Below are 19,442 nucleotides of genomic sequence, written 5' to 3'. Positions count from 1 at the left end.
CCATCACTTTATCCGTTTTCTTTCATTTATAAAATTTTATTTCGTTAAAGTTTTTTTTTGTTTCAATATTTATTCTTTAATTTTTTAACTTAATTTTTTCTCATTTCCTCTCGGCTTTTATTGCACTTTGCCATGCAATGTTAACATTTTATTCCACGTAAAACAATTTCTTCGCCAAAATAGAATTGAATTTAATACAAATGAAGTTGACAGAATTGAAATTATTATGTCGCGGTTGTGGCCTGAAGGCCAGTGGTAAAAAATCCGTATTAATTAAACGTTTGCAGGATTATATTGAGCAACAACAGCAGGAATTGCTACAACATCAACACAATGTGACCACAAGAAACAGCAATGACAAAACATCATCAACCAACGACACATTGTCTACACCACCCACCACTATTGCTGCTAAACCGAATCTGGTTGCAACTGCTGTATTGCAACAAAATGCCTGTCAAACTCATTATTCTTCCCTCCACTCAGATTCTATAGGAATTGTTAATAATGTTGATACGAGTAATAATCATGTTGGTATGTATCAATTTTGAATTCTATATCCCTCCCAATAGACATCATTATAAGGACTCATAATTATAACGTTTTTTCCGCTTCCCTTTTAATGTAATGAAATTGGTTACTAGTAATTATTGAAATAAAGTTTATAACATTTTATGAAATTAATTGCTAAGGTTTGGTTTTTAATTTAAGGTAAAATATCTAATGTAATTTTATGTTTAAGTTAATAGTTAGTCCATAACAATAAAGAAAGTATTATTTCGAAAATTGTCTAACAAGAAAAGAGAATTTTCACGAAGATCTTCTATAACAAAGAGAATTTTCTTTAAAATGTTCTATAGCAAAGAGAATTTTCTCGATAATTTTCTAAAAAAAGAGAATTTTATGAAAATTTTTCTATAAAGAAGAGAATTTTCTCGAAAATTTTCTATCAAAAAGAGAATATGTTCGAAATTTTTCTATTAAAAAGAGAATTTTCTGGAAAATTTTCTAAAAAAAGAGAATTATCTCGAAAATTTTCCAATGAAAAAGATGCTTTTCTCAAAATTTTTCTAAAGTGAATTTTTTAAAAAGTTTCTATAAAAAAGATAATTTTCTTGAAATTTTTCTCTAAAATGAAAATCTCCTAGAACATTTCCTATAAAAAATGAATTTTTTTATAAAAAGAAAATTTTCAATAAAAAGAGAATTCGCTCGAAAATTGTCTATAAAAAGAGAATTCACTCGAAAATTGTCTATAAATAGAGAATTTTCTCGAAAATTTTCTAAAAAAAGAGAATTTTCTCGAAAATTTTCTAAAAAAAATAGAATTTTCTCGAAAATTTTCTAAAAAAAATAGAATTTTCTCGAAAATTTTCTAAAACAATAGATTTTTCTCGAAAATTTTGTATAAAAAGAGATTTTTCTCGAAAATTTTTAATAAAATGAGAATTTTCTCGAAAATTTTCTGAACAAAAGAGAATTTTCTCGAAAATTTTCTAAAAAAGGAGAATTTTCTCGAAAATTTTCTAAAAAAGGAGAATTTTCTCGAAAATTTTCTAAAACAATAGATTTTTCTCGAAAATTTTGTATAAAAAGAGATTTTTCTCGAAAATTTTCAATAAAAAGAGAATTTTCTCGAAAATTTTCTGAACAAAAGAGAATTTTCTCGAAAATTTTCTAAAAGAGGAGAATTTTCTCTAAAATTTTCTAAAAGAGGAGAATTTTCTCGAAAATTTTCTAAAGCAATAAATTAATAATTTTATCGAAAAATTTCTATAAAAAAAGAATTTTATCGAAAAATTTCTATAAAAAAAAAGAATTTTATCGAAAAATTTCTATAAAAAAAGAATTTTATCGAAAAATTTCTATAAAAAAAAAAAAGAATTTTATCGAAAATTTTCTATAAAAGAGAATTTTCTCGAAAATAAAAAGAGAATTTTCTCGAAAATGTTCTATAAAAAGAGAATTTTCTCGAAAATGTTCTATAAAAAGAGAATATTTTCGAAAATGTTCTATAAAAAGAGAATTTTTCGAAAATGTTCTATAAAAAGAGAATTTTTTCGAAAATGTTCTATAAAAAGAGAATTTTCTCGAAAATGTTCTATAAAAAGAGAATTTTTTCGAAAATGTTCTATAAAAAGAGAATTTTCTCGAAAATGTTCTATAAAAAGAGAATTTTCTCGAAAATGTTCTATAAAAAGAGAATTTTCTCGAAAATGTTCTATAAAAAGAGAATTTTCTCGAAAATTTTCTATAAAAAGAGAATTTTCTCGAAAATTTTCTATAAAAGAGAATTTTCTCGAAAATTTTCTATAAAAAGAGAATTTTCTCGAAAATTTCCTATAAAAAGAGAATTTTATCGAAAATTTTCTATAAAAAGAGAATTTTATCGAAAATTTTCTATAAAAAGAGAATTTTCTCGAAATTAAAAAAAAAAAAAATTTATCGAAAATTTTCTATAAAAAGAGGATTTTCTTGAAAATTTTTTATAAAATAGAGAATTTTCTCTAAAATTCTTTAAAAATAGAGAATTTTCTATAAAAAAAGAAAATTTTCTCGAAATTTTTCTATAAAAAGAGGATTTTCTTGAAAATTTTTTATAAAATAGAGAATTTTCTCTAAAATTTTCTATAAAAAAAATAATTTTCTCGAAAATTTTCTATAAAAAGAGGATTTTCTTAAATTTTTTTTTAAAAATAGAGAATTTTCTAAAAAAAAAAACAAAATTTCTATAAGAAGAGAATTTTCTTAAAAATTGTTTATAAAATAGTGAATATTCTCTAAAATTTTCTATAAAAAAGATAATTTTCTCTGAAATTTTTTATAAAAATGAGAATTACAGAATTTTCTCTAAAATTTTCTATAAAAAACAGAAATTTTCTCTAAAATTTTCTATAAAAAACAGACATTTTCTCTAAAATTTTCTATAAAAAAGAGAATTTTCTCGAAAAATTTTCTTTAAAATGGAAATTTCTCTAAAATTTGTTTATAAAAATGAGAATTTTCTCCAAAAATTTTCCATAAAGAACAGAATTTTTTCTAAAATTTTTCTCGAAAATTTTCTATAAAAAAGAGAATTTTCTCTAAAATTTTCCATAAAAAATAGAATTTTCTCTAAAATTTAGTATTTTGCAAAAACTTAAAAAAAAATAAATTCTGAATTTTTCTAAAAAAAAATTTTCGAAAATTTTCTAAAAAAAAAAAAATTTCGAAAATTTTCAAAAAAAAAATTTTTCGAAAATTTTCTATAAAAGGGGAATTTTTTCGAAAGTTGTCTATAAAAAAATTTCTCAAAAAGTTTCTATAAAAAAAGAATTTTCTAGAAAATTTTCTACAAATTAAATAAATTTTAAAATTTTTTTGGTAATTTTTAACTTATCAACTTTTTTACTAAATTTAAATAAAAATGTTGAATGCATGTAAATAATTGCAAAATGTTTTCGCTGAATAAACATAAAACTTTGCCATTTACATTCTACTTATAATAATTAATTGCATTATTATTATTGTAATTATTGTTGTTATGTTCATTTCGAATTAGTAACGTTCATTATGCAAAATTTGAAATTAACAATTTTAACACCTCCCATGCACACAAACACACGTACATACATACTTATTGCAAACAAAGTACAAGGTACTTTCATAAATCCATATTTATATACAACAACCACAAGGTAAACAAACAGTAACAACAATTTAAACTTTCGCTTTAAGGATACTTCCTTCCGTTTTGACAAACCGAACGGGTTAATTAAAAATTTAACAATATTGTGCGTGTTTTCAACTTCACTCACGTTTGACACATGCATAATAAGATTATTTGACACGTGTTTAAAAAAAGCTAAATGAAAACAAAAACATAATGGAAATTTCATTCATTCACCCACTCTCCCTTACCAACTTTTATTTTACTTGACACATAAAGAGTGGAGAGGACTGTCCAAGGACATGTATGCATAAATGCACACGCATAAATGACCCACTTTTCAAATGCCATGGTAAAGTGTTGGTAATTTTATAAAGGTGTAAGTAAATTAATTCGTACAGTTTTTTTTTCTCTTAATTGTTGTATTTAATAAATGTATAGAAGAACATTATGTAAATAGAAAAATGGTAAAATAACGTGCTGTAAAGTTAAGCACCATGAAAGAGAAAGTAATATGTGGCAGAGGTTACTTTCAACTCACCAATTACTTTTTGTAAGAACTTTTACATGCATTCTTACACTTTAAGTTGTTTAGAATTATACACATTTTCACCTAATTTCTAAACAGGGTGCACTATTTGGATGTAATAAAAATTTTGGAAAATATAAGTGATTGCAGAGAGTTATCAAAGCTGTCACATTATTGCTTAGTTGACATTTTACCAAAAATACTCCCAAACCCAATCGTTTAACTCTAAATCTATTTCTATTAAAAACCAAAAGTTTTTACAAAACTGATTGATTTTTTTCGTCACCCATTCTAAGTGACCAACTTTCAACTAACTCAAAGTGAAGAAAACCTCATTTGTAACATCAGTTTATACACTTGACAAAGTTTGAACTAAAACAAAACAAAAAACGAAAACATGTTAATACTTAATGTTATTCCATTTTGTCAGCTTAGCTGGTGGTGGTTAGCCAGCAGCAGGAGAAGTTAAAAAGCCTTAAAGCAAAAAACAAAACCCTTACAAAACGCATTGTAATTCTACTTTGACGACTAGTAAAAAGTTTTTTTTTCTACTCGAAAATAACTTGATTTTTCTTTAACAAAGTTAAAAAAAATTATAAGAATTTAAATCAAGCTGAAAAAGCAGAAAACGATGACATGAAATACTACTTAAACAGCTTAGATAAAAATTAAAACACAAATTCTCTTTTCAATATCTCTTTTTATGGAAAATTTGGAAAAACTCTTTGTATAGAAAATTTTCGAGAAAATTCTCTATTTTATAGAAAATTTTCGAGAAAGTTCTCTCCTCACAGAAAATTTTTGGAAAAATTATTTTTCTAAACATTTTTGAAAAATTATCTTCTTAAAGAAAATTTTCGAGAAAATTCTCTTCTTATATAATATGTTTGAAAAAATTCTCTTTGTGTTGAGATAATTTTAATGAAAATTATTTTTCTTTAGAAATTTTTCGAGAAAATTTCTAATTCTAGTCTAGTGTCTAGTCTAGTCTAGCGTAGTCTAGTCTATAGTCTTGTCTATGGTCTAGTCTAGTCTATAGTCTAGTCCAACGGTTCCCAAAAGGGGGTCCGCGGACCCCTAGTGGTCCGTAGCAAAATCCTAGGGGGTCCGCGAAGACGAACGAAAAAAATCATTCTCTATATGTTAGAAAATATTAAAAATATCTCCAAATTTTTCATAAATACTAAAATACACAACTTTTATTCAATAATCCCAGATTTGTTGGTGACTTTTTGAATTTTATTGTTTCGGTCGTTTATCAGGATGAAGCTAGGCCCTACAAATTTATTGTTTCACTTTTATAAAGTAAAGTATTACGTGATTTCTAATTTTTATAAATGTATATGTATCGAAATAAATGTTTTTATATCAGACGGATAATGATTTGCCTTAGAATTAAATACTGATACTGGTATCCCGGAATATGAAGTTAGGTCACATTTCATAATATTTTTTTTAAATTGTAAGCAAAAGTGTTAATCTTGTTAATTTTAAATATAAATATTCCATTCCGACGTGATACACAGATTTTAACTTCATTTTGTTGTCCAATATTATTAAATCAACATCAGAAAATTCATAGCGTTTTGCGTAAATAGTCAAAACCACGCAGTGAAATAATTCGTAGGTATTTTAAAATTCAAATTTAAGATCCAAATTCACAGTACATTCGCAAAGAGTTCAGGTCATATTTTATGTGGGTAACGCATTCCGCAACAACATCGAAGAAGTCTAACTTTCACATATTTTCCCGAAAACTTAGCTTACATACTCAGCTCACTCCTATGCAATCGCAAAAAAATTTGGAAACATGACTCTTTAAGCACATGTCGACAATATTTGATAAAGAAACCTTTTCGCTACCTTGACGAGAAATGAACATGAAAGCTCTCACGATCATAAAATTAAACATCCTGTTAGAAGTCATTCTATATTTAAAACCATGGAATTGAAAACATCACAGAAATACTAAATATTCTCAATGTACGGGAATATTTTATAGGGTTTATAGACCAGGACTAAGACAATTTTCGGATGAACAATTATTTATAACAATAAGATATCAAAATATGTATGGGGGTCCGTGAAATTAAATAAATTCCTCAAGGGGTCCGCGAAGTAAAAAACGGTGGGAACCGCTGGTCTAGTCTAGTCTAGTCAAGTCTATAGTCTAGTCTAGTCTAGTGTAGTCTAGTCTATAGTCTAGTCTATAGTCTAGTCTATAGGCTAGTCTATAGTCTAGTCTATAGTCTAGTCTATAGTCTAGTCTATAGTCTAGTCTATAGTCTAGTCTAGTCTAGTCTATAGTCTAGTCTATAGTCTAGTCTATAGTCTAGTCTATAGTCTAGTCTATAGTCTAGTCTATAGTCCTAGTCTAGTCTATTAGCTAGTCTAGTCTATAGTCCTAGTCTATAAGTCTAGTCTATAGTCTAGTCTAGTCTATAGTCTAGTCTAGTCTATAGTCTAGTCTAGTCTAGTCTATAGTCTAGTCTATAGTCTAGTCTATAGTCTAGTCTATAGTCTAGTCTATAGTCTAGTCTAGTCTATAGTCTATAGTCTAGTCTAGTCTATAGTCTAGTCTATAGTCTATTCTAGTCTATAGTCTAGTTATAGTCTAGTCTATAGTCTAGTCTATAGTCTAGTCTATAGTCTAGTCTATAGTCTAGTCTATAGTCTAGTCTATAGTCTAGTCTATAGTCTAGTCTATAGTCTAGTCTATAGTCTAGTCTATAGTCTAGTCTATAGTCTAGTCTATAGTCTAGTCTATAGTCTAGTCTATAGTCTAGTCTATAGTCTAGTCTATAGTCTAGTCTATAGTCTAGTCTATAGTCTAGTCTATAGTCTAGTCTATAGTCTAGTCTATAGTCTAGTCTATAGTCTAGTCTATAGTCTAGTCTATAGTCTAGTCTATAGTCTAGTCTATAGTCTAGTCTATAGTCTAGTCTATAGTCCTAGTCTATAGTCTAGTCTATAGTCTAGTCTATAGTCTAGTCTATAGTCTAGTCTATAGTCTAGTCTATAGTCTAGTCTATAGTCTAGTCTATAGTCTAGTCTATAGTCTAGTCTATAGTCTAGTCTATAGTCTAGTCTATAGTCTAGTCTATAGTCTAGTCTATAGTCTAGTCTATAGTCTAGTCTATAGTCTAGTCTATAGTCTAGTCTATAGTCTAGTCTATAGTCTAGTCTATAGTCTAGTCTATAGTCTAGTCTATAGTCTAGTCTATAGTCTAGTCTATAGTCTAGTCTATAGTCTAGTCTATAGTCTAGTCTATAGTCTAGTCTATAGTCTAGTCTATAGTCTAGTCTATAGTCTAGTCTATAGTCTAGTCTATAGTCTAGTCTATAGTCTAGTCTATAGTCTAGTCTATAGTCTAGTCTATAGTCTAGATAGTCTAGTATAGTCTAGTCTATAGTCTAGTCTATAGTCTAGTCTATAGTCTACAGTCTAGTCTATAGTCTAGTCTACAGTCTAGTCTATAGTCTAGTCTATAGTCTAGTCTATAGTCTAGTCTATAGTCTAGTCTATAGTCTATAGTCTAGTATAGTCTAGTCTAGTCTAGTCTAGTCTAGTCTAGTCTAGTCTAGTCTAGTCTAGTCTAGTCTAGTCTATAGTCTATAGTCTAGTCTATAGTTTAGGCTAGTCTATAGTCTAGACTAGTCTATAGTTTAGAAAGAAAATTTTCATTTCTATAGAAAATTTTCAAGAAAATTATCTTTCTATAAAAAATTTTCGAGAAAAATATCTTTCTATAGAAAATTTTCGAGAAAATTCTCTTATAGAAGAAAATTTTCTAGATAATTATTTTTTCTATAAAAAATTTTCAAGAAATCCCCTTTTTATAGAAAATTCTCCCTTCTATGGAAAATTTTCGTGAAAATTCTCTTTTCTATACAAAATCTTCGTGAATTTTTTTTTATAGAACATTTTTGTGAAAATTCTTTTTTTATAGAAAATTTGCGTGAAAATTATTTTTTATGGAACATTTTTGTGAAATTCTTTTTTTATAGAAAATTTTCGCAAAAATTCCATTTTTATAGAAAATATTTGAAATCATTTTAAGAATAAATACAATTTAATTATTCTGTTCTACTGTACAGCTGTGCATTTTAACATGCACCTTAAATCATTCTAAAGACCAGACAACAAAATAAAAAAAGAACTCATACATGAAACTATAAACGCCATTCATTTGCATTTTATTTTTCTGATAAACACTTGCTCAGTCGTGTGTTTTTATTTTTATTTTTTTTTTTTTTCATTTTTAGGCTCATAATTTCTCTTTTATAATTCTTTTCATTTCTTTAATCTTTTCAACATTTATAATTGTATAAAAGTGTTGGTTTTATGAGGTTTATGGGGTTTTATTTCTTTATCTTTATGTTGAAAAAAACAACAGCAAACAAAAGCAGCGCCACTGATCTTTTCAAACTAACAGTTCCGTTTCCGAATTGGTTGTGAATACAGTTATCATATATTTATTTATGCAGTTATGTGTGTGTAAGTGTTGTATTTTTATGGAGAGATTTTTTTCTGAATGCATTCACTCTGATATTCTTTAACAGACGGCTTTATTTCGCTTTGTAGTGATGGTAGGGAAAATGGTCTTTTTTCAATTTTGTTTTTCAAGCAAACAAGTTTGTTTGGCCAAAAGCTTTTCATGGATAAAAAAAAAATCGTTATTAATGCCAAACGAAAACATCCCATTTCCATTCATTTATAGAATACAACCATCCATTCATTTATTTATCTACTGCCTTGGTTTCCATTAGCTAAACGAAAATAGTGTGTTTTTATTGCGAACAGCAAATACACTGCTGGGGACATAAATACTTCGTCTTATTCAAATAGAAACATGTCCTGCCTAGTTTTTGCAGCTATGAATAGCAAGGGTGTCCCAAAATTTTGTAAATCTCTATACCATGAAAAATATTTTGTATGAAGAAATAAAAGTACCAAATTTTATCATTGAAGAGCTTGAACTTTTTTTTCTAGCATGTCAGAAATTAGTAAGAAAGTTTCATCAAATTCAATTTTTATAAAGAATTTTCGATAAATTCGGATTCGATATCAAGAATTCTAGATAATCTTTTTATCTAATTTTGCAGAAAAATCTTTTTTAAAAATTTTCGAGAAAATGCTCTTTCTAATTGAAACTTTTCCAGTAAATTATCTTTGTTATAGAAAATTTTCGTGAAAATTCTTTTAGATAATTCTCTTTTTATAGAAATTTTTCGAAAAAAATCTTTTATAAAAAATGTCTCTATTCGAAGAAATTCTCTTTTTATTGAACATTTGCGAAAATGTTCGAGAAAATTCCTTTTGTTATAGAATTTTTTTATCAAATTCTCTTTTTATAGAACATTTTTGAAGAAATTCTCCTTTTATTACAAAATTTTAAAAAAAAATCTCATTTTATAGAAAATTTTCGAGAAAATTCCCTTTTTATATAAAATTTTTGAGGGAATTCCTTTTGTTATAGAAAATTCTCTTTTAAAAAAAAATGTTCGTGAAAATTCTCTTTTTATAGAAAATTTTCGTCAAAATTCACTTTTTTGTAAAAAATTTTTGAGAAAATTATTTTTTTATAGAAAATGTTTGAAAAAATTTTCGTGAAAATTCTCTTTTTTTATAAAAAATTTTCGAAAAATTCTCTCTTTATATAATCTTTTCGAGAAAATTATTTTTTTATAGAAAATTTTCGTGAAAATTGTATTTTTTATAGAAAATTTTTGAGAAAATTCTCTTTTTATAAAAAAAAATTTGAGAAAATTCTCCTTTTTATGGAAATATTTGGAGAAAGTTATCTTTTTTATAGAAAATTTTAGAGAAAATTCTCTATTTTATAAAAAAATTTCCAGAAAATTCTCTTTTTTATAGAAAATTTTTGAGAAAATTCTCTTTTTTATAAAAAAATTTAGAGACAATTCTCTATTTTATAAAAAAAATTTAATAAAATCCCCTTTTTAGAGAAAATTCTCTATTTTATAAAAAATTTTCGAGAAAATTCTCTTTTTTATAGAAAATTTTTGAGAAAATTCTCTTTTTATACAATCGTTTCGAGAAAATTCTACATTTTATAGAAAACTTTCGAAAAAATTCACTTTTTATAGAAATTTTTTGAGAAAATTCTCTTTTTATTGAAAATTTTCGAGAAAATTCTCTTTTTATTGAAAATTTTCGAGGAAATTGTCTTTATTATAAAAAATTCCCATTTTTATAGAAAACTTTCGAGAAAATTCTCTTTTTCATAGAAAATTTTCGAAAAAATTTTCTTTTTTATAGAAATTTTTGAGAAAATTCTCTTTTTATAGAATCGTTTCGAGAAAATTCTACTTTTTATATAAAACTTTCGAAAAAATTCTCTTTTTATTGAAAATTTTCGAGAAAATTCTCTTTTTTATTGAAAATTTTCGAGAATATTGTCTTTTTTATAGAAAATTCTCTTTTTCATAGAAAATTTTTCAAAAAATTTTCTTTTTTATAGAAATTTTTCGATAAAATTCTCTATTTTATTGAAAATTTATGAGAAAATTCTCTTTTTTTATAGAAAATTTTTCAGAAAATTCTCTTTTTTATAGAAAATTTTCCATAAAATTCTCTTTTTTTACAGAAAATTTTCGATAAAATTCTCATCTTATAGAAATTTTTCGATAAAATTCTCTTTTTTATAGAAATTTTTCGATAAAATTCTCTATTTTATTGAAAATTTATGAGAAAATTCTCTTTTTTATAGAAAATTTTTCAGAAAATTCTCTTTTTTATAGAAAATTTTCCATAAAATTCTCTTTTTTATAGAAAATTTTCGATAAAATTCTTTTTTTTATAGAAAATTTTCGATAAAATTCTCTTTTTTATAGAAAATTTTCGATAAAATTCTCTTTTTTATAGAAAATTTTCGATAAAATTCTCTTTTTTATAGAAAATTTTCGAGAGAATTCTCTTTTTTTATAGAATATTTTTGAGAAAATTCTCTTTTTCATAGAAAATTTTTGAGAAAATTCTGTTTTTTATGCGCCTTTTCAAGAAAATTCTCTTTTTTATAAAAAATTTTTGAGAAAATTCTCTTTCTTATAAAGAGTTTTCGAGAAAATTCTCTTTTTTATAGACAATTTTTGAGAAAATTTTCTTTTTATAGAAAATTTTCAAAATATTTCCATATAATTTTTATTTTATAGAGTTTAAGTTTTAACTGGAAGGGACATCCTAACTAAATGTTTTTAATACATATTATCATGTATGAATGTATTAATGAATACGAGTGTGTTTGCAAGTTTGTAAGTTTGCGCCTTTTAATTCCTTACTTAACACACATACAAACTAACTACTTTTGGGGTAATAAGGATGAGTAAGGATTTGTGTACATTTCTTTTGGTATAAAACTGCATTTTTCATTTAATGTTTTAATTTCTTTGTTTGTTTTATTTGCATTTTATTTTCTTTGAATTTTTTTTCATGCCTTTAATATTCTTGTGGTATTTTATCAGAGACAAAAGATTTTATTGTTTTGTTTAAATCACGAAGATGAGATAAATTATGTTTTGATTCGCAATCCAAACGCTAGAAAGTTAAAATTTGAACTATCCCAGCAAAAACTCGGTAATGATTTGTATTGTCGAAAAAAAATATTTTTTTTATTTTCAAAAAATTATTAAATATGAAGTGTATTTAAGATTATTATATTGATTATTTTGTCTTGTCTTCAACCCATTGTGCTTTATATAAAAAATCTTATTTAAATAATTATCTCTTTATGATATGTTTCTTAACTTTCTTTTTATTTAATTCTTGATGTTTTTGTTCATAAATTTAATTCCTTTTTGGAAACTTGTCTTTTTGTGTTATTTAAATATTAACTTTTATCCAGTGTAGCATGTTTTTAAGATGGAATGTCTGTCATTTCGTTTTATGGCATAAAAAAAACAGCTGCTGTTGTACACTTGACTTACACACATTTGATTTAGAGATTACATGTTTCAAAATATTATAAAGAATTTATTTAAATATATTTGTCATATTTTTTTTTTTTTTTTTTTTCTTTAACACAAACATTTGTCAATGTTTTGAGAACTAAATTTCAGTTCAGTTGTTTGAAACTAATACACACACATGGTCGTCATAACAAGAAGTGAGGGAGAAAGGCAGACCTTGAATACTATTTTTTATACACTCAACTAAATACAAATTTGCACAGATTTTTCTTTTTCTTTTAACAACCATTTGAAAACTTATTGAATATTTTACATTGCAAGGACTTTTTATTGGCTGTTGTTATTTTTTAATTTAACTTGGAATTTTGAAAAACTTGAAACTTTTTTTGTAAGATCACTTAAAATTTCTAACTTTTGTGGGCCATGGCTAAATATTTGTTTTAACATAAAACACTTTTTTTTTATTTTTGTATAAATTACCGTTAAATTGTATAATTATTTGTTTATGTTTTGTTGTTTTAATGTTATTTTATTAGTTTTTTAAACTTTTTCTTAAATTTTAAACCGGAATTTGTAACAAAGTCAAAAACACTGGAAGTTGTTTAAAAACGTCTTTAAACGCGAAAATCAGAAAGTTAACTGAAAATAAAAATAAAATATTTTCTTTTAATTTTTAAAAATTATAGAGTATGTTTAAACATGTGTGCTTTTTCTATATAAAAAAAAAACATAAAATAAAAAACAACAAGAAAAAAAAAAAATAACAAGCAAAATATTTTCTTTATTTTATTGTAGTTTCTTAAATCCCAAAAAATCAAAATGCATGAAAATATTAATTACTCCTCAGTAACTAACACTTAAATGTTTGAATAAAAAAAGTACCCAAGTAAAACAAATACTCAAACCAACACAACAACATATATGTACTTGTGTTGGTATAAGTCTAATGATAATACCATTAACTAGTTACCCACATTCCCAGTTTTTTTCTTCGTCTTCAAGAAGCTTTAACCAACTCAGTCAAACAGCCCACCAACCAGCCAACCGTCTTATAAACGTTTCAGCCACCATTCACTTGTCTTACATGCGAAATACGTTTAAAAGTAATTAAAGAAAATTTTAAGCATTTTTTTTTTAATATTTCAAAGTCAAAACTTTGTATTTTTTATCGGTGGGTGCGAATAGTGCAACAGTATCAAGTGCAGTAGTCAGTTTATTATTTAAAGCTTAACATTTTAACTTACAACAATGGGCCAACAATTAAAGGTTATATTGACAAAGAAAACCTTAGAAAATAAATATTTGTGGTCAAACTTTAGTTGTGGTAAGTATTTACATTAAGTTGTCTTTAATAAAAGTTTTCAAAATAGATTTTTAATCGCCTCTTTCCTTCTTATATTAATGTTAAAGTAAAGTTTTTCCCGAAATATACTCATAATCCAACTATGACAGACTTTAGACCAATTAGCATTAGACCGATTCTAACTTACACTTTTATAATATGGTTCCGTAGTGGTGTTATGTTATAACTTGGACAAAAAGTCTAACATAATACTACTACAGGAAGTTCAGGGTACATGTTGCTGACTCTCGATCAGGTCTTATAGACGAATCGACCAACAGAACACGTTATCAATATAAATATAGTAAACATATTGGTAATACAAATATTGGTTATATCGCATTCCGTAAACAGAACTATTAGACATTGGTCTCAGATAGGACATCGTGGTCAAGCGGAATATTAGAATAAAATCCTGCAAACCCACTAGTAAACAAAACGGGACTAGGTATCTATATTGACCCCGTCCTCTTAACCACTACACTTACTTAAAAGCGAAGGTTCGTGCTATACAGGAATTAGAAGTGAGTCTTTAAACTTTGAAAAAAAGCCAGGATCAGGAAGAAAAAACGTTCTCGTAGATATTGATAAGGCAAAATATGTAAGTCGAATAATTGTCTGTAAAGTTTAATGTTCCGATTCTTTTGTGCGCAGATCCAAAGCTAATTTTGGGTTGAAGTCGTATATAGTTAAGAAAGTTCCAGATCAATTTGGTAAAGAACTTTGAAACAAAAGAAAACGAAATTTTCATAACTTCCTAGTCAAGATTTTTGTGTGACCGATGGGCGAGGTAATGTTCAAGAATAATACTGGACAAAAAAAAATCCACAAGATGTTTCTTGTTTGGAGCCATTTGCAGTTATGGCAAAAGAAGCCAATCATTTGTGACATCGGACTCGATAAACACAGAAACATCTATTACGGAGAGGGCATCGGCATTGAAAAAATGAATTTACTTGCTATATGAGGAAGGGAACTTGAAGAAGTTAAACTGACAAATGCAAAATCTTCGACGCAACGTAAGCGAGAGAATCCCATAATAAGGCCATGGTGGGTAGGGTCACTAAAAACTTTGGGGTGAGAGCAGGACTTACTCAGAATCAGTTCAGTTCTAGTTCAGTTCTAGTTCAGTTCTAGTTCAGTTCTAGTTCAGTTCTAGTTCAGTTCTAGTTCAGTTCTAGTTCAGTTCTAGTTCAGTTCTAATTCAGTTCTAGAGTTCTAGTTCAGTTCTAGTTCAGTTCTAGTTCAGTTCTAGTTCAGTTCTAGTTCAGTTCTAGTTCAGTTCTAGTTCAGTTCTAGTTCAGTTCTAGTTCAGTTCTAGTTCAGTTCTAGTTCAGTTCTAGTTCAGTTCTAGTTCAGTTCTAGTTCAGTTCTAGTTCAGTTCTAGTTCAGTTCTAGTTCAGTTCTAGTTCAGTTCTAGTTCAGTTCTAGTTCAGTTCTAGTTCAGTTCTAGTTCAGTTCTAGTTCAGTTCTAGTTCAGTTCTAGTTCAGTTCTAGTTCAGTTCTAGTTCAGTTCAAGTTATTTCTAGTTCAGTTCTAGTTCAGTTCTAGTTCAGTTCTAGTTCAGTTCTAGTTCAGTTCTAGTTCAGTTCTAGTTCAGTTCTAGTTCAGTTCTAGTTCAGTTCTAGTTCAGTTCTAGTTCAGTTCAGTTCTAGTTCAGTTCTAGTTCAGTTCTAGTTCAGTTCTAGTTCAGTTCTAGTTCAGTTCTAGTTCAGTTCTAGTTCAGTTCTAGTTCAGTTCTAGTTCAGTTCTAGTTCAGTTCTAGTTCAGTTCTAGTTCAGTTCTAGTTCAGTTCTAGTTCAGTTCTAGTTCAGTTCTAGTTCAGTTCTAGTTCAGTTCTAGTTCAGTTCTAGTTCAGTTCTAGTTCAGTTCTAGTTCAGTTCTAGTTCAGTTCTAGTTCAGTTCTAGTTCAGTTCTAGTTCAGTTCTAGTTCAGTTCTAGTTCAGTTCTAGTTCAGTTCTAGTTCAGTTCTAGTTCAGTTCTAGTTCAGTTCTAGTTCAGTTCTAGTTCAGTTCTAGTTCAGTTCTAGTTCAGTTCTAGTTCAGTTCTAGTTCAGTTCTAGTTCAGTTCTAGTTCAGTTCTAGTTCAGTTCTAGTTCAGTTCTAGTTCAGTTCTAGTTCAGTTCTAGTTCAGTTCTAGTTCAGTTCTAGTTCAGTTCTAGTTCAGTTCTAGTTCAGTTCTAGTTCAGTTCTAGTTCAGTTCTAGTTCAGTTCTAGTTCAGTTCTAGTTCAGTTCTAGTTCAGTTCTAGTTCAGTTCTAGTTCAGTTCTAGTTCAGTTCTAGTTCAGTTCTAGTTCAGTCCTAGTTCAGTTCTAGTTCAGTTCTAGTTCAGTTCTAGTTCAGATCTAGTTCAGTTCTAGTTCAGTTCTAGTTCAGTTCTAGTTCAGTTCTAGTTCAGTTCTAGTTCAGTTCTAGTTCAGTTCTAGTTCAGTTCTAGTTCAGTTCTAATTCAGTTCTAGAGTTCTAGTTCAGTTCTAGTTCAGTTCTAGTTCAGTTCTAGTTCAGTTCTAGTTCAGTTCTAGTTCAGTTCTAGTTCAGTTCTAGTTCAGTTCTAGTTCAGTTTTAGTTCAGTTCTAGTTCAGTTCTAGTTCAGTTCTAGTTCAGTTCTAGTTCAGTTCTAGTTCAGTTCTAGTTCAGTTCTAGTTCAGTTCTAGTTCAGTTCTAGTTCAGTTCTAGTTCAGTTCTAGTTCAGTTCTAGTTCAGTTCTAGTTCAGTTCTAGTTCAGTTCTAGTTCAGTTCTAGTTCAGTTCTAGTTCAGTTCTAGTTCAGTTCTAGTTCAGTTCTAGTTCAGTTCTAGTTCAGTTCTAGTTCAGTTCTAGTTCAGTTCTAGTTCAGTTCTAGTTCAGTTCTAGTTCAGTTCTAGTTCAGTTCTAGTTCAGTTCTAGTTCAGTTCTAGTTCAGTTCTAGTTCAGTTCTAGTTCAGTTCTAGTTCAGTTCTAGTTCAGTTCTAGTTCAGTTCTAGTTCAGTTCTAGTTCAGTTCTAGTTCAGTTCTAGTCCAGTTCTAGTTCAGTTCTAGGACCCATTACTAAGGGACTCCTTGTGTGTTTGTTTTTAACTCTACAAAGTATCAGTATATTTGTGGCATTGATCAATCCATTCCTAAACTACAAAGCTTGAGAATGATTCAGCAAAGATTATTATAGATTATCAAATTCTCTAATATTTTTTAATAAAACTGTTTATAAATTCATAATTAAATATCTTTAAATAACAACTTCAATCGAAAAATAAATAATAAAATATCTCTGTTAATCCCAGTAGCAATAGATTTTCTTTTAGCTCACCGTAATAGCGATAACGATCAGTTTCATTATACAAATTAAATCAAATTAAATTCAATGTAATTTTCACATTTACTACAGTACCTCCCAAATCAAGTACTTCTTATTTTATGTTTTCTTATTTTTTTAAACGAGTGAAAATTTATTATAAATTTTTAAATTTTCTGTGTTTATTTTTATAATTTATAATATTTTCGTATTAATTTTTTTCAACAAAATTCTCTACAGTTTTGTGCAATTTTTTTTTGTGTTATTTGTTTTTTTTTTTTTTTTCAAGAGAGAAAAAAAAAACTATATTGTTTTTATGTTTTTGACCGATTTATTTCGATACGCCTGATGACAGCGTAACAGTCTTAACACGAACATTGTAAAAATTATTTGTTTTTCAATGCAGTTTTTATTAGATGCACAGTGGTTGTGAAGTAGAAAAAAAATATATACAGAAGTTTAAAAATGTTCTAGATTTAAAAGAAATTTAAGAATTTTCCTCTTAATTCTTTATATGTATATTGTGTTTAATATTTTATATCACTTTTAATCTGTTTTTTTTTTTTCTATTATATTCCTATATCCCGTTTAAAGGTTAATATTCTATAAAACATTCTCTTTTAAATCTAAAAATCTCTTAGTACGAAATTTTCAAGCACTTCTGTATATTTTTCTATTGATCGTACACGAGTATCTTAGTAAGTACGCGTAGTTTAATTTATCGCTTAAATTGAACTGATGCGCTCTAATTAACCATTAAGTTGTTGATCTCCTTTTCTTTACAATATGTTTTTCTTTTATTTTTTAATCTTATTTAAAAAGTTTCTATATGTATGTAATGATGATCATTATTCTTTTATGTATATTTCATTATCGAAATTTTATATTGAAAAATTTTAATTATTATCGAAAAAATTATTTGAAGATGGCTTATGCGAATCAGAAAGATCACTTTTGCCGGATAAAGTTTTTATACTGAAAATTATCAAACTCCTCAAGAACTTTCAAAATCTTTGGGAGCAACTCCAGCTGCAATTTAAAAACGTTTTTTGATATTCATCCAAAAGCACGATGAAATTGATTTCATTTAACACGATATTTCATGTCCGAAAAGCTACTTTAACGCTTTTTAATGGGAATAATTTTTGACCAAAAGAGGGTGAGAAGGTTGTAGCAAATATTGGTCAATACTTTGAAAACTCTTAGAAACTCCGTATTCAGTCAGTTAGCTAGTTCGAGATAGATAGATAGATAGATTGATAGATAGATAGATAGATAGATAGATAGATAGATAGATAGATAGATAGATAGATAGATAGATAGATAGATAGATAGATAGATAGATAGATAGATAGATAGATAGATAGATAGATAGATAGATAGATAGATAGATAGATAGATAGATAGATAGATAGATAGATAGATAGATAGATAGATAGATAGATAGATAGATAGATAGATAGCCGTCCTAGCTCGCTATCTCTGCTCGCTCGCTCGCTAGTCGCTCGCTCGCTCGCTTCGCTCGACTCGTCGCTCTCTCTCGTCGTCGCTCGCTGATCTTGCTCTCTCGAGCCTCGCTCGCTCGCTGCTCGTCGCTCGCTCCTCGATACTCGCTAGCTCGCTCGCTCGCTTCCGCTCGCTCCTCGCTGCTCTCTCGCTTCCTCGCTCGCTCGCTCGCTCCTCTCGCTCGTTCGCTCGCTCGCCTCTCTCGCCTTCCCCCTTCTCTTAGCACTCTTTTCCTCGTTTTGCCTTCCCTCTCTCTTTCATTTCCCTATTCGGTCGATCTCCATATGTAGTGCTCTGAATATTAATAAAGTTTTCCTTTATCATTGTTTCAGCATGATTAAGTCCAAAATAAAGTTTACTCTTTAATTTTATGCTTGTAAATTGAAATCTCTTTGTTTGTAAAATGCTTTATTTACATGTAATGGTGGTAAATATGTTCTTGATTAGGATGACTCTTCATCTGAGGGGAACATTTTTAAGTATTGTAATTTGAGTTTTCTTAGCAGCATTTGATTTATGATATTAGATAGAATGTTTCTATCTGACAAGATTACTAGGAAACTACCTGATATCTGACAGCTATGGAGGTTTCTCTCGTTTTCTATAACTTTATTTATTTACTGGGCATATACATGTAGATGAAAAATATATAGCAATATACTATTGGATCTGGCCTGAAAACCTTTGCAAAATAAAGTAATCACCATATGCTAAAGTGGTTTAGTTAAAAATCTTAAATTTTTAGATATAACAGTCTGCTCGTGTTATGGACCATATTCAAACATATATGTATATGTATATTCATATGTACTATATGGTTGAAATCTACAAATGTGCTAGTATTATTGTGTATAAAATGATACGTTTGTTCAAACATTTTGAATACTGCAGTTGAAAAAACTTAGTCAGTCAGTTGAATCGTTAGTATTGACTGAATGAGTATGTGTCTGAACTCAAAAACACAAAACTATAGTAGTATATAAACGTTTAATAACAACCAAAAGTTATTTATTTGTTTGAAATTCAAAATTCTTGTTAACACACACACACACACGGACACATAGAGACCCATACTAATGGAGAACCAAACATCCCTGCAGTTTGAAAATAGAGTTCCAAACTAGTGTTTTGCTTACTTTCAAGGTGTTTGCCATGGATTACTACTGGGGATAAGTAACTTCTTTTAAGATGAAAAATGATTATCCGTTAGATTACTTG

General features: G+C 27.6%; 1 protein-coding gene across 14 annotated transcripts in view; it reads left to right on the top strand.

The window, feature by feature from the left end:
* The window catches only part of LOC119604762 (calcium uniporter protein, mitochondrial), a 169,765-nt gene that overhangs the window by 146,694 nt on the left and 3,629 nt on the right, over window positions 1–19,442 (top strand). For 11 of the 14 annotated variants that reach the window (XM_037957579.1, XM_037957576.1, XM_037957587.1 and 8 more), the window contains exon 5: window positions 184–534. The exons of the other annotated variants lie outside the window; for them this stretch is intronic. In XM_037957579.1, the coding sequence (XP_037813507.1) occupies window positions 184–534 (351 nt within the window). The remainder of the gene's footprint in view (window positions 1–183; window positions 535–19,442) is intronic. 14 annotated transcript variants of the gene reach the window in all.

The sequence above is a fragment of the Lucilia sericata genome, unplaced genomic scaffold, assembly GCF_015586225.1.
Source record: "Lucilia sericata isolate MDLA Ls3-8-SP2 unplaced genomic scaffold, ASM1558622v1 Contig000426F_arrow, whole genome shotgun sequence".
Lineage (NCBI taxonomy): Eukaryota > Metazoa > Arthropoda > Insecta > Diptera > Calliphoridae > Lucilia > Lucilia sericata.
Note: the sequence above shows the minus strand (reverse complement) of the source record. Positions and strands in the feature narration are given on the sequence as shown.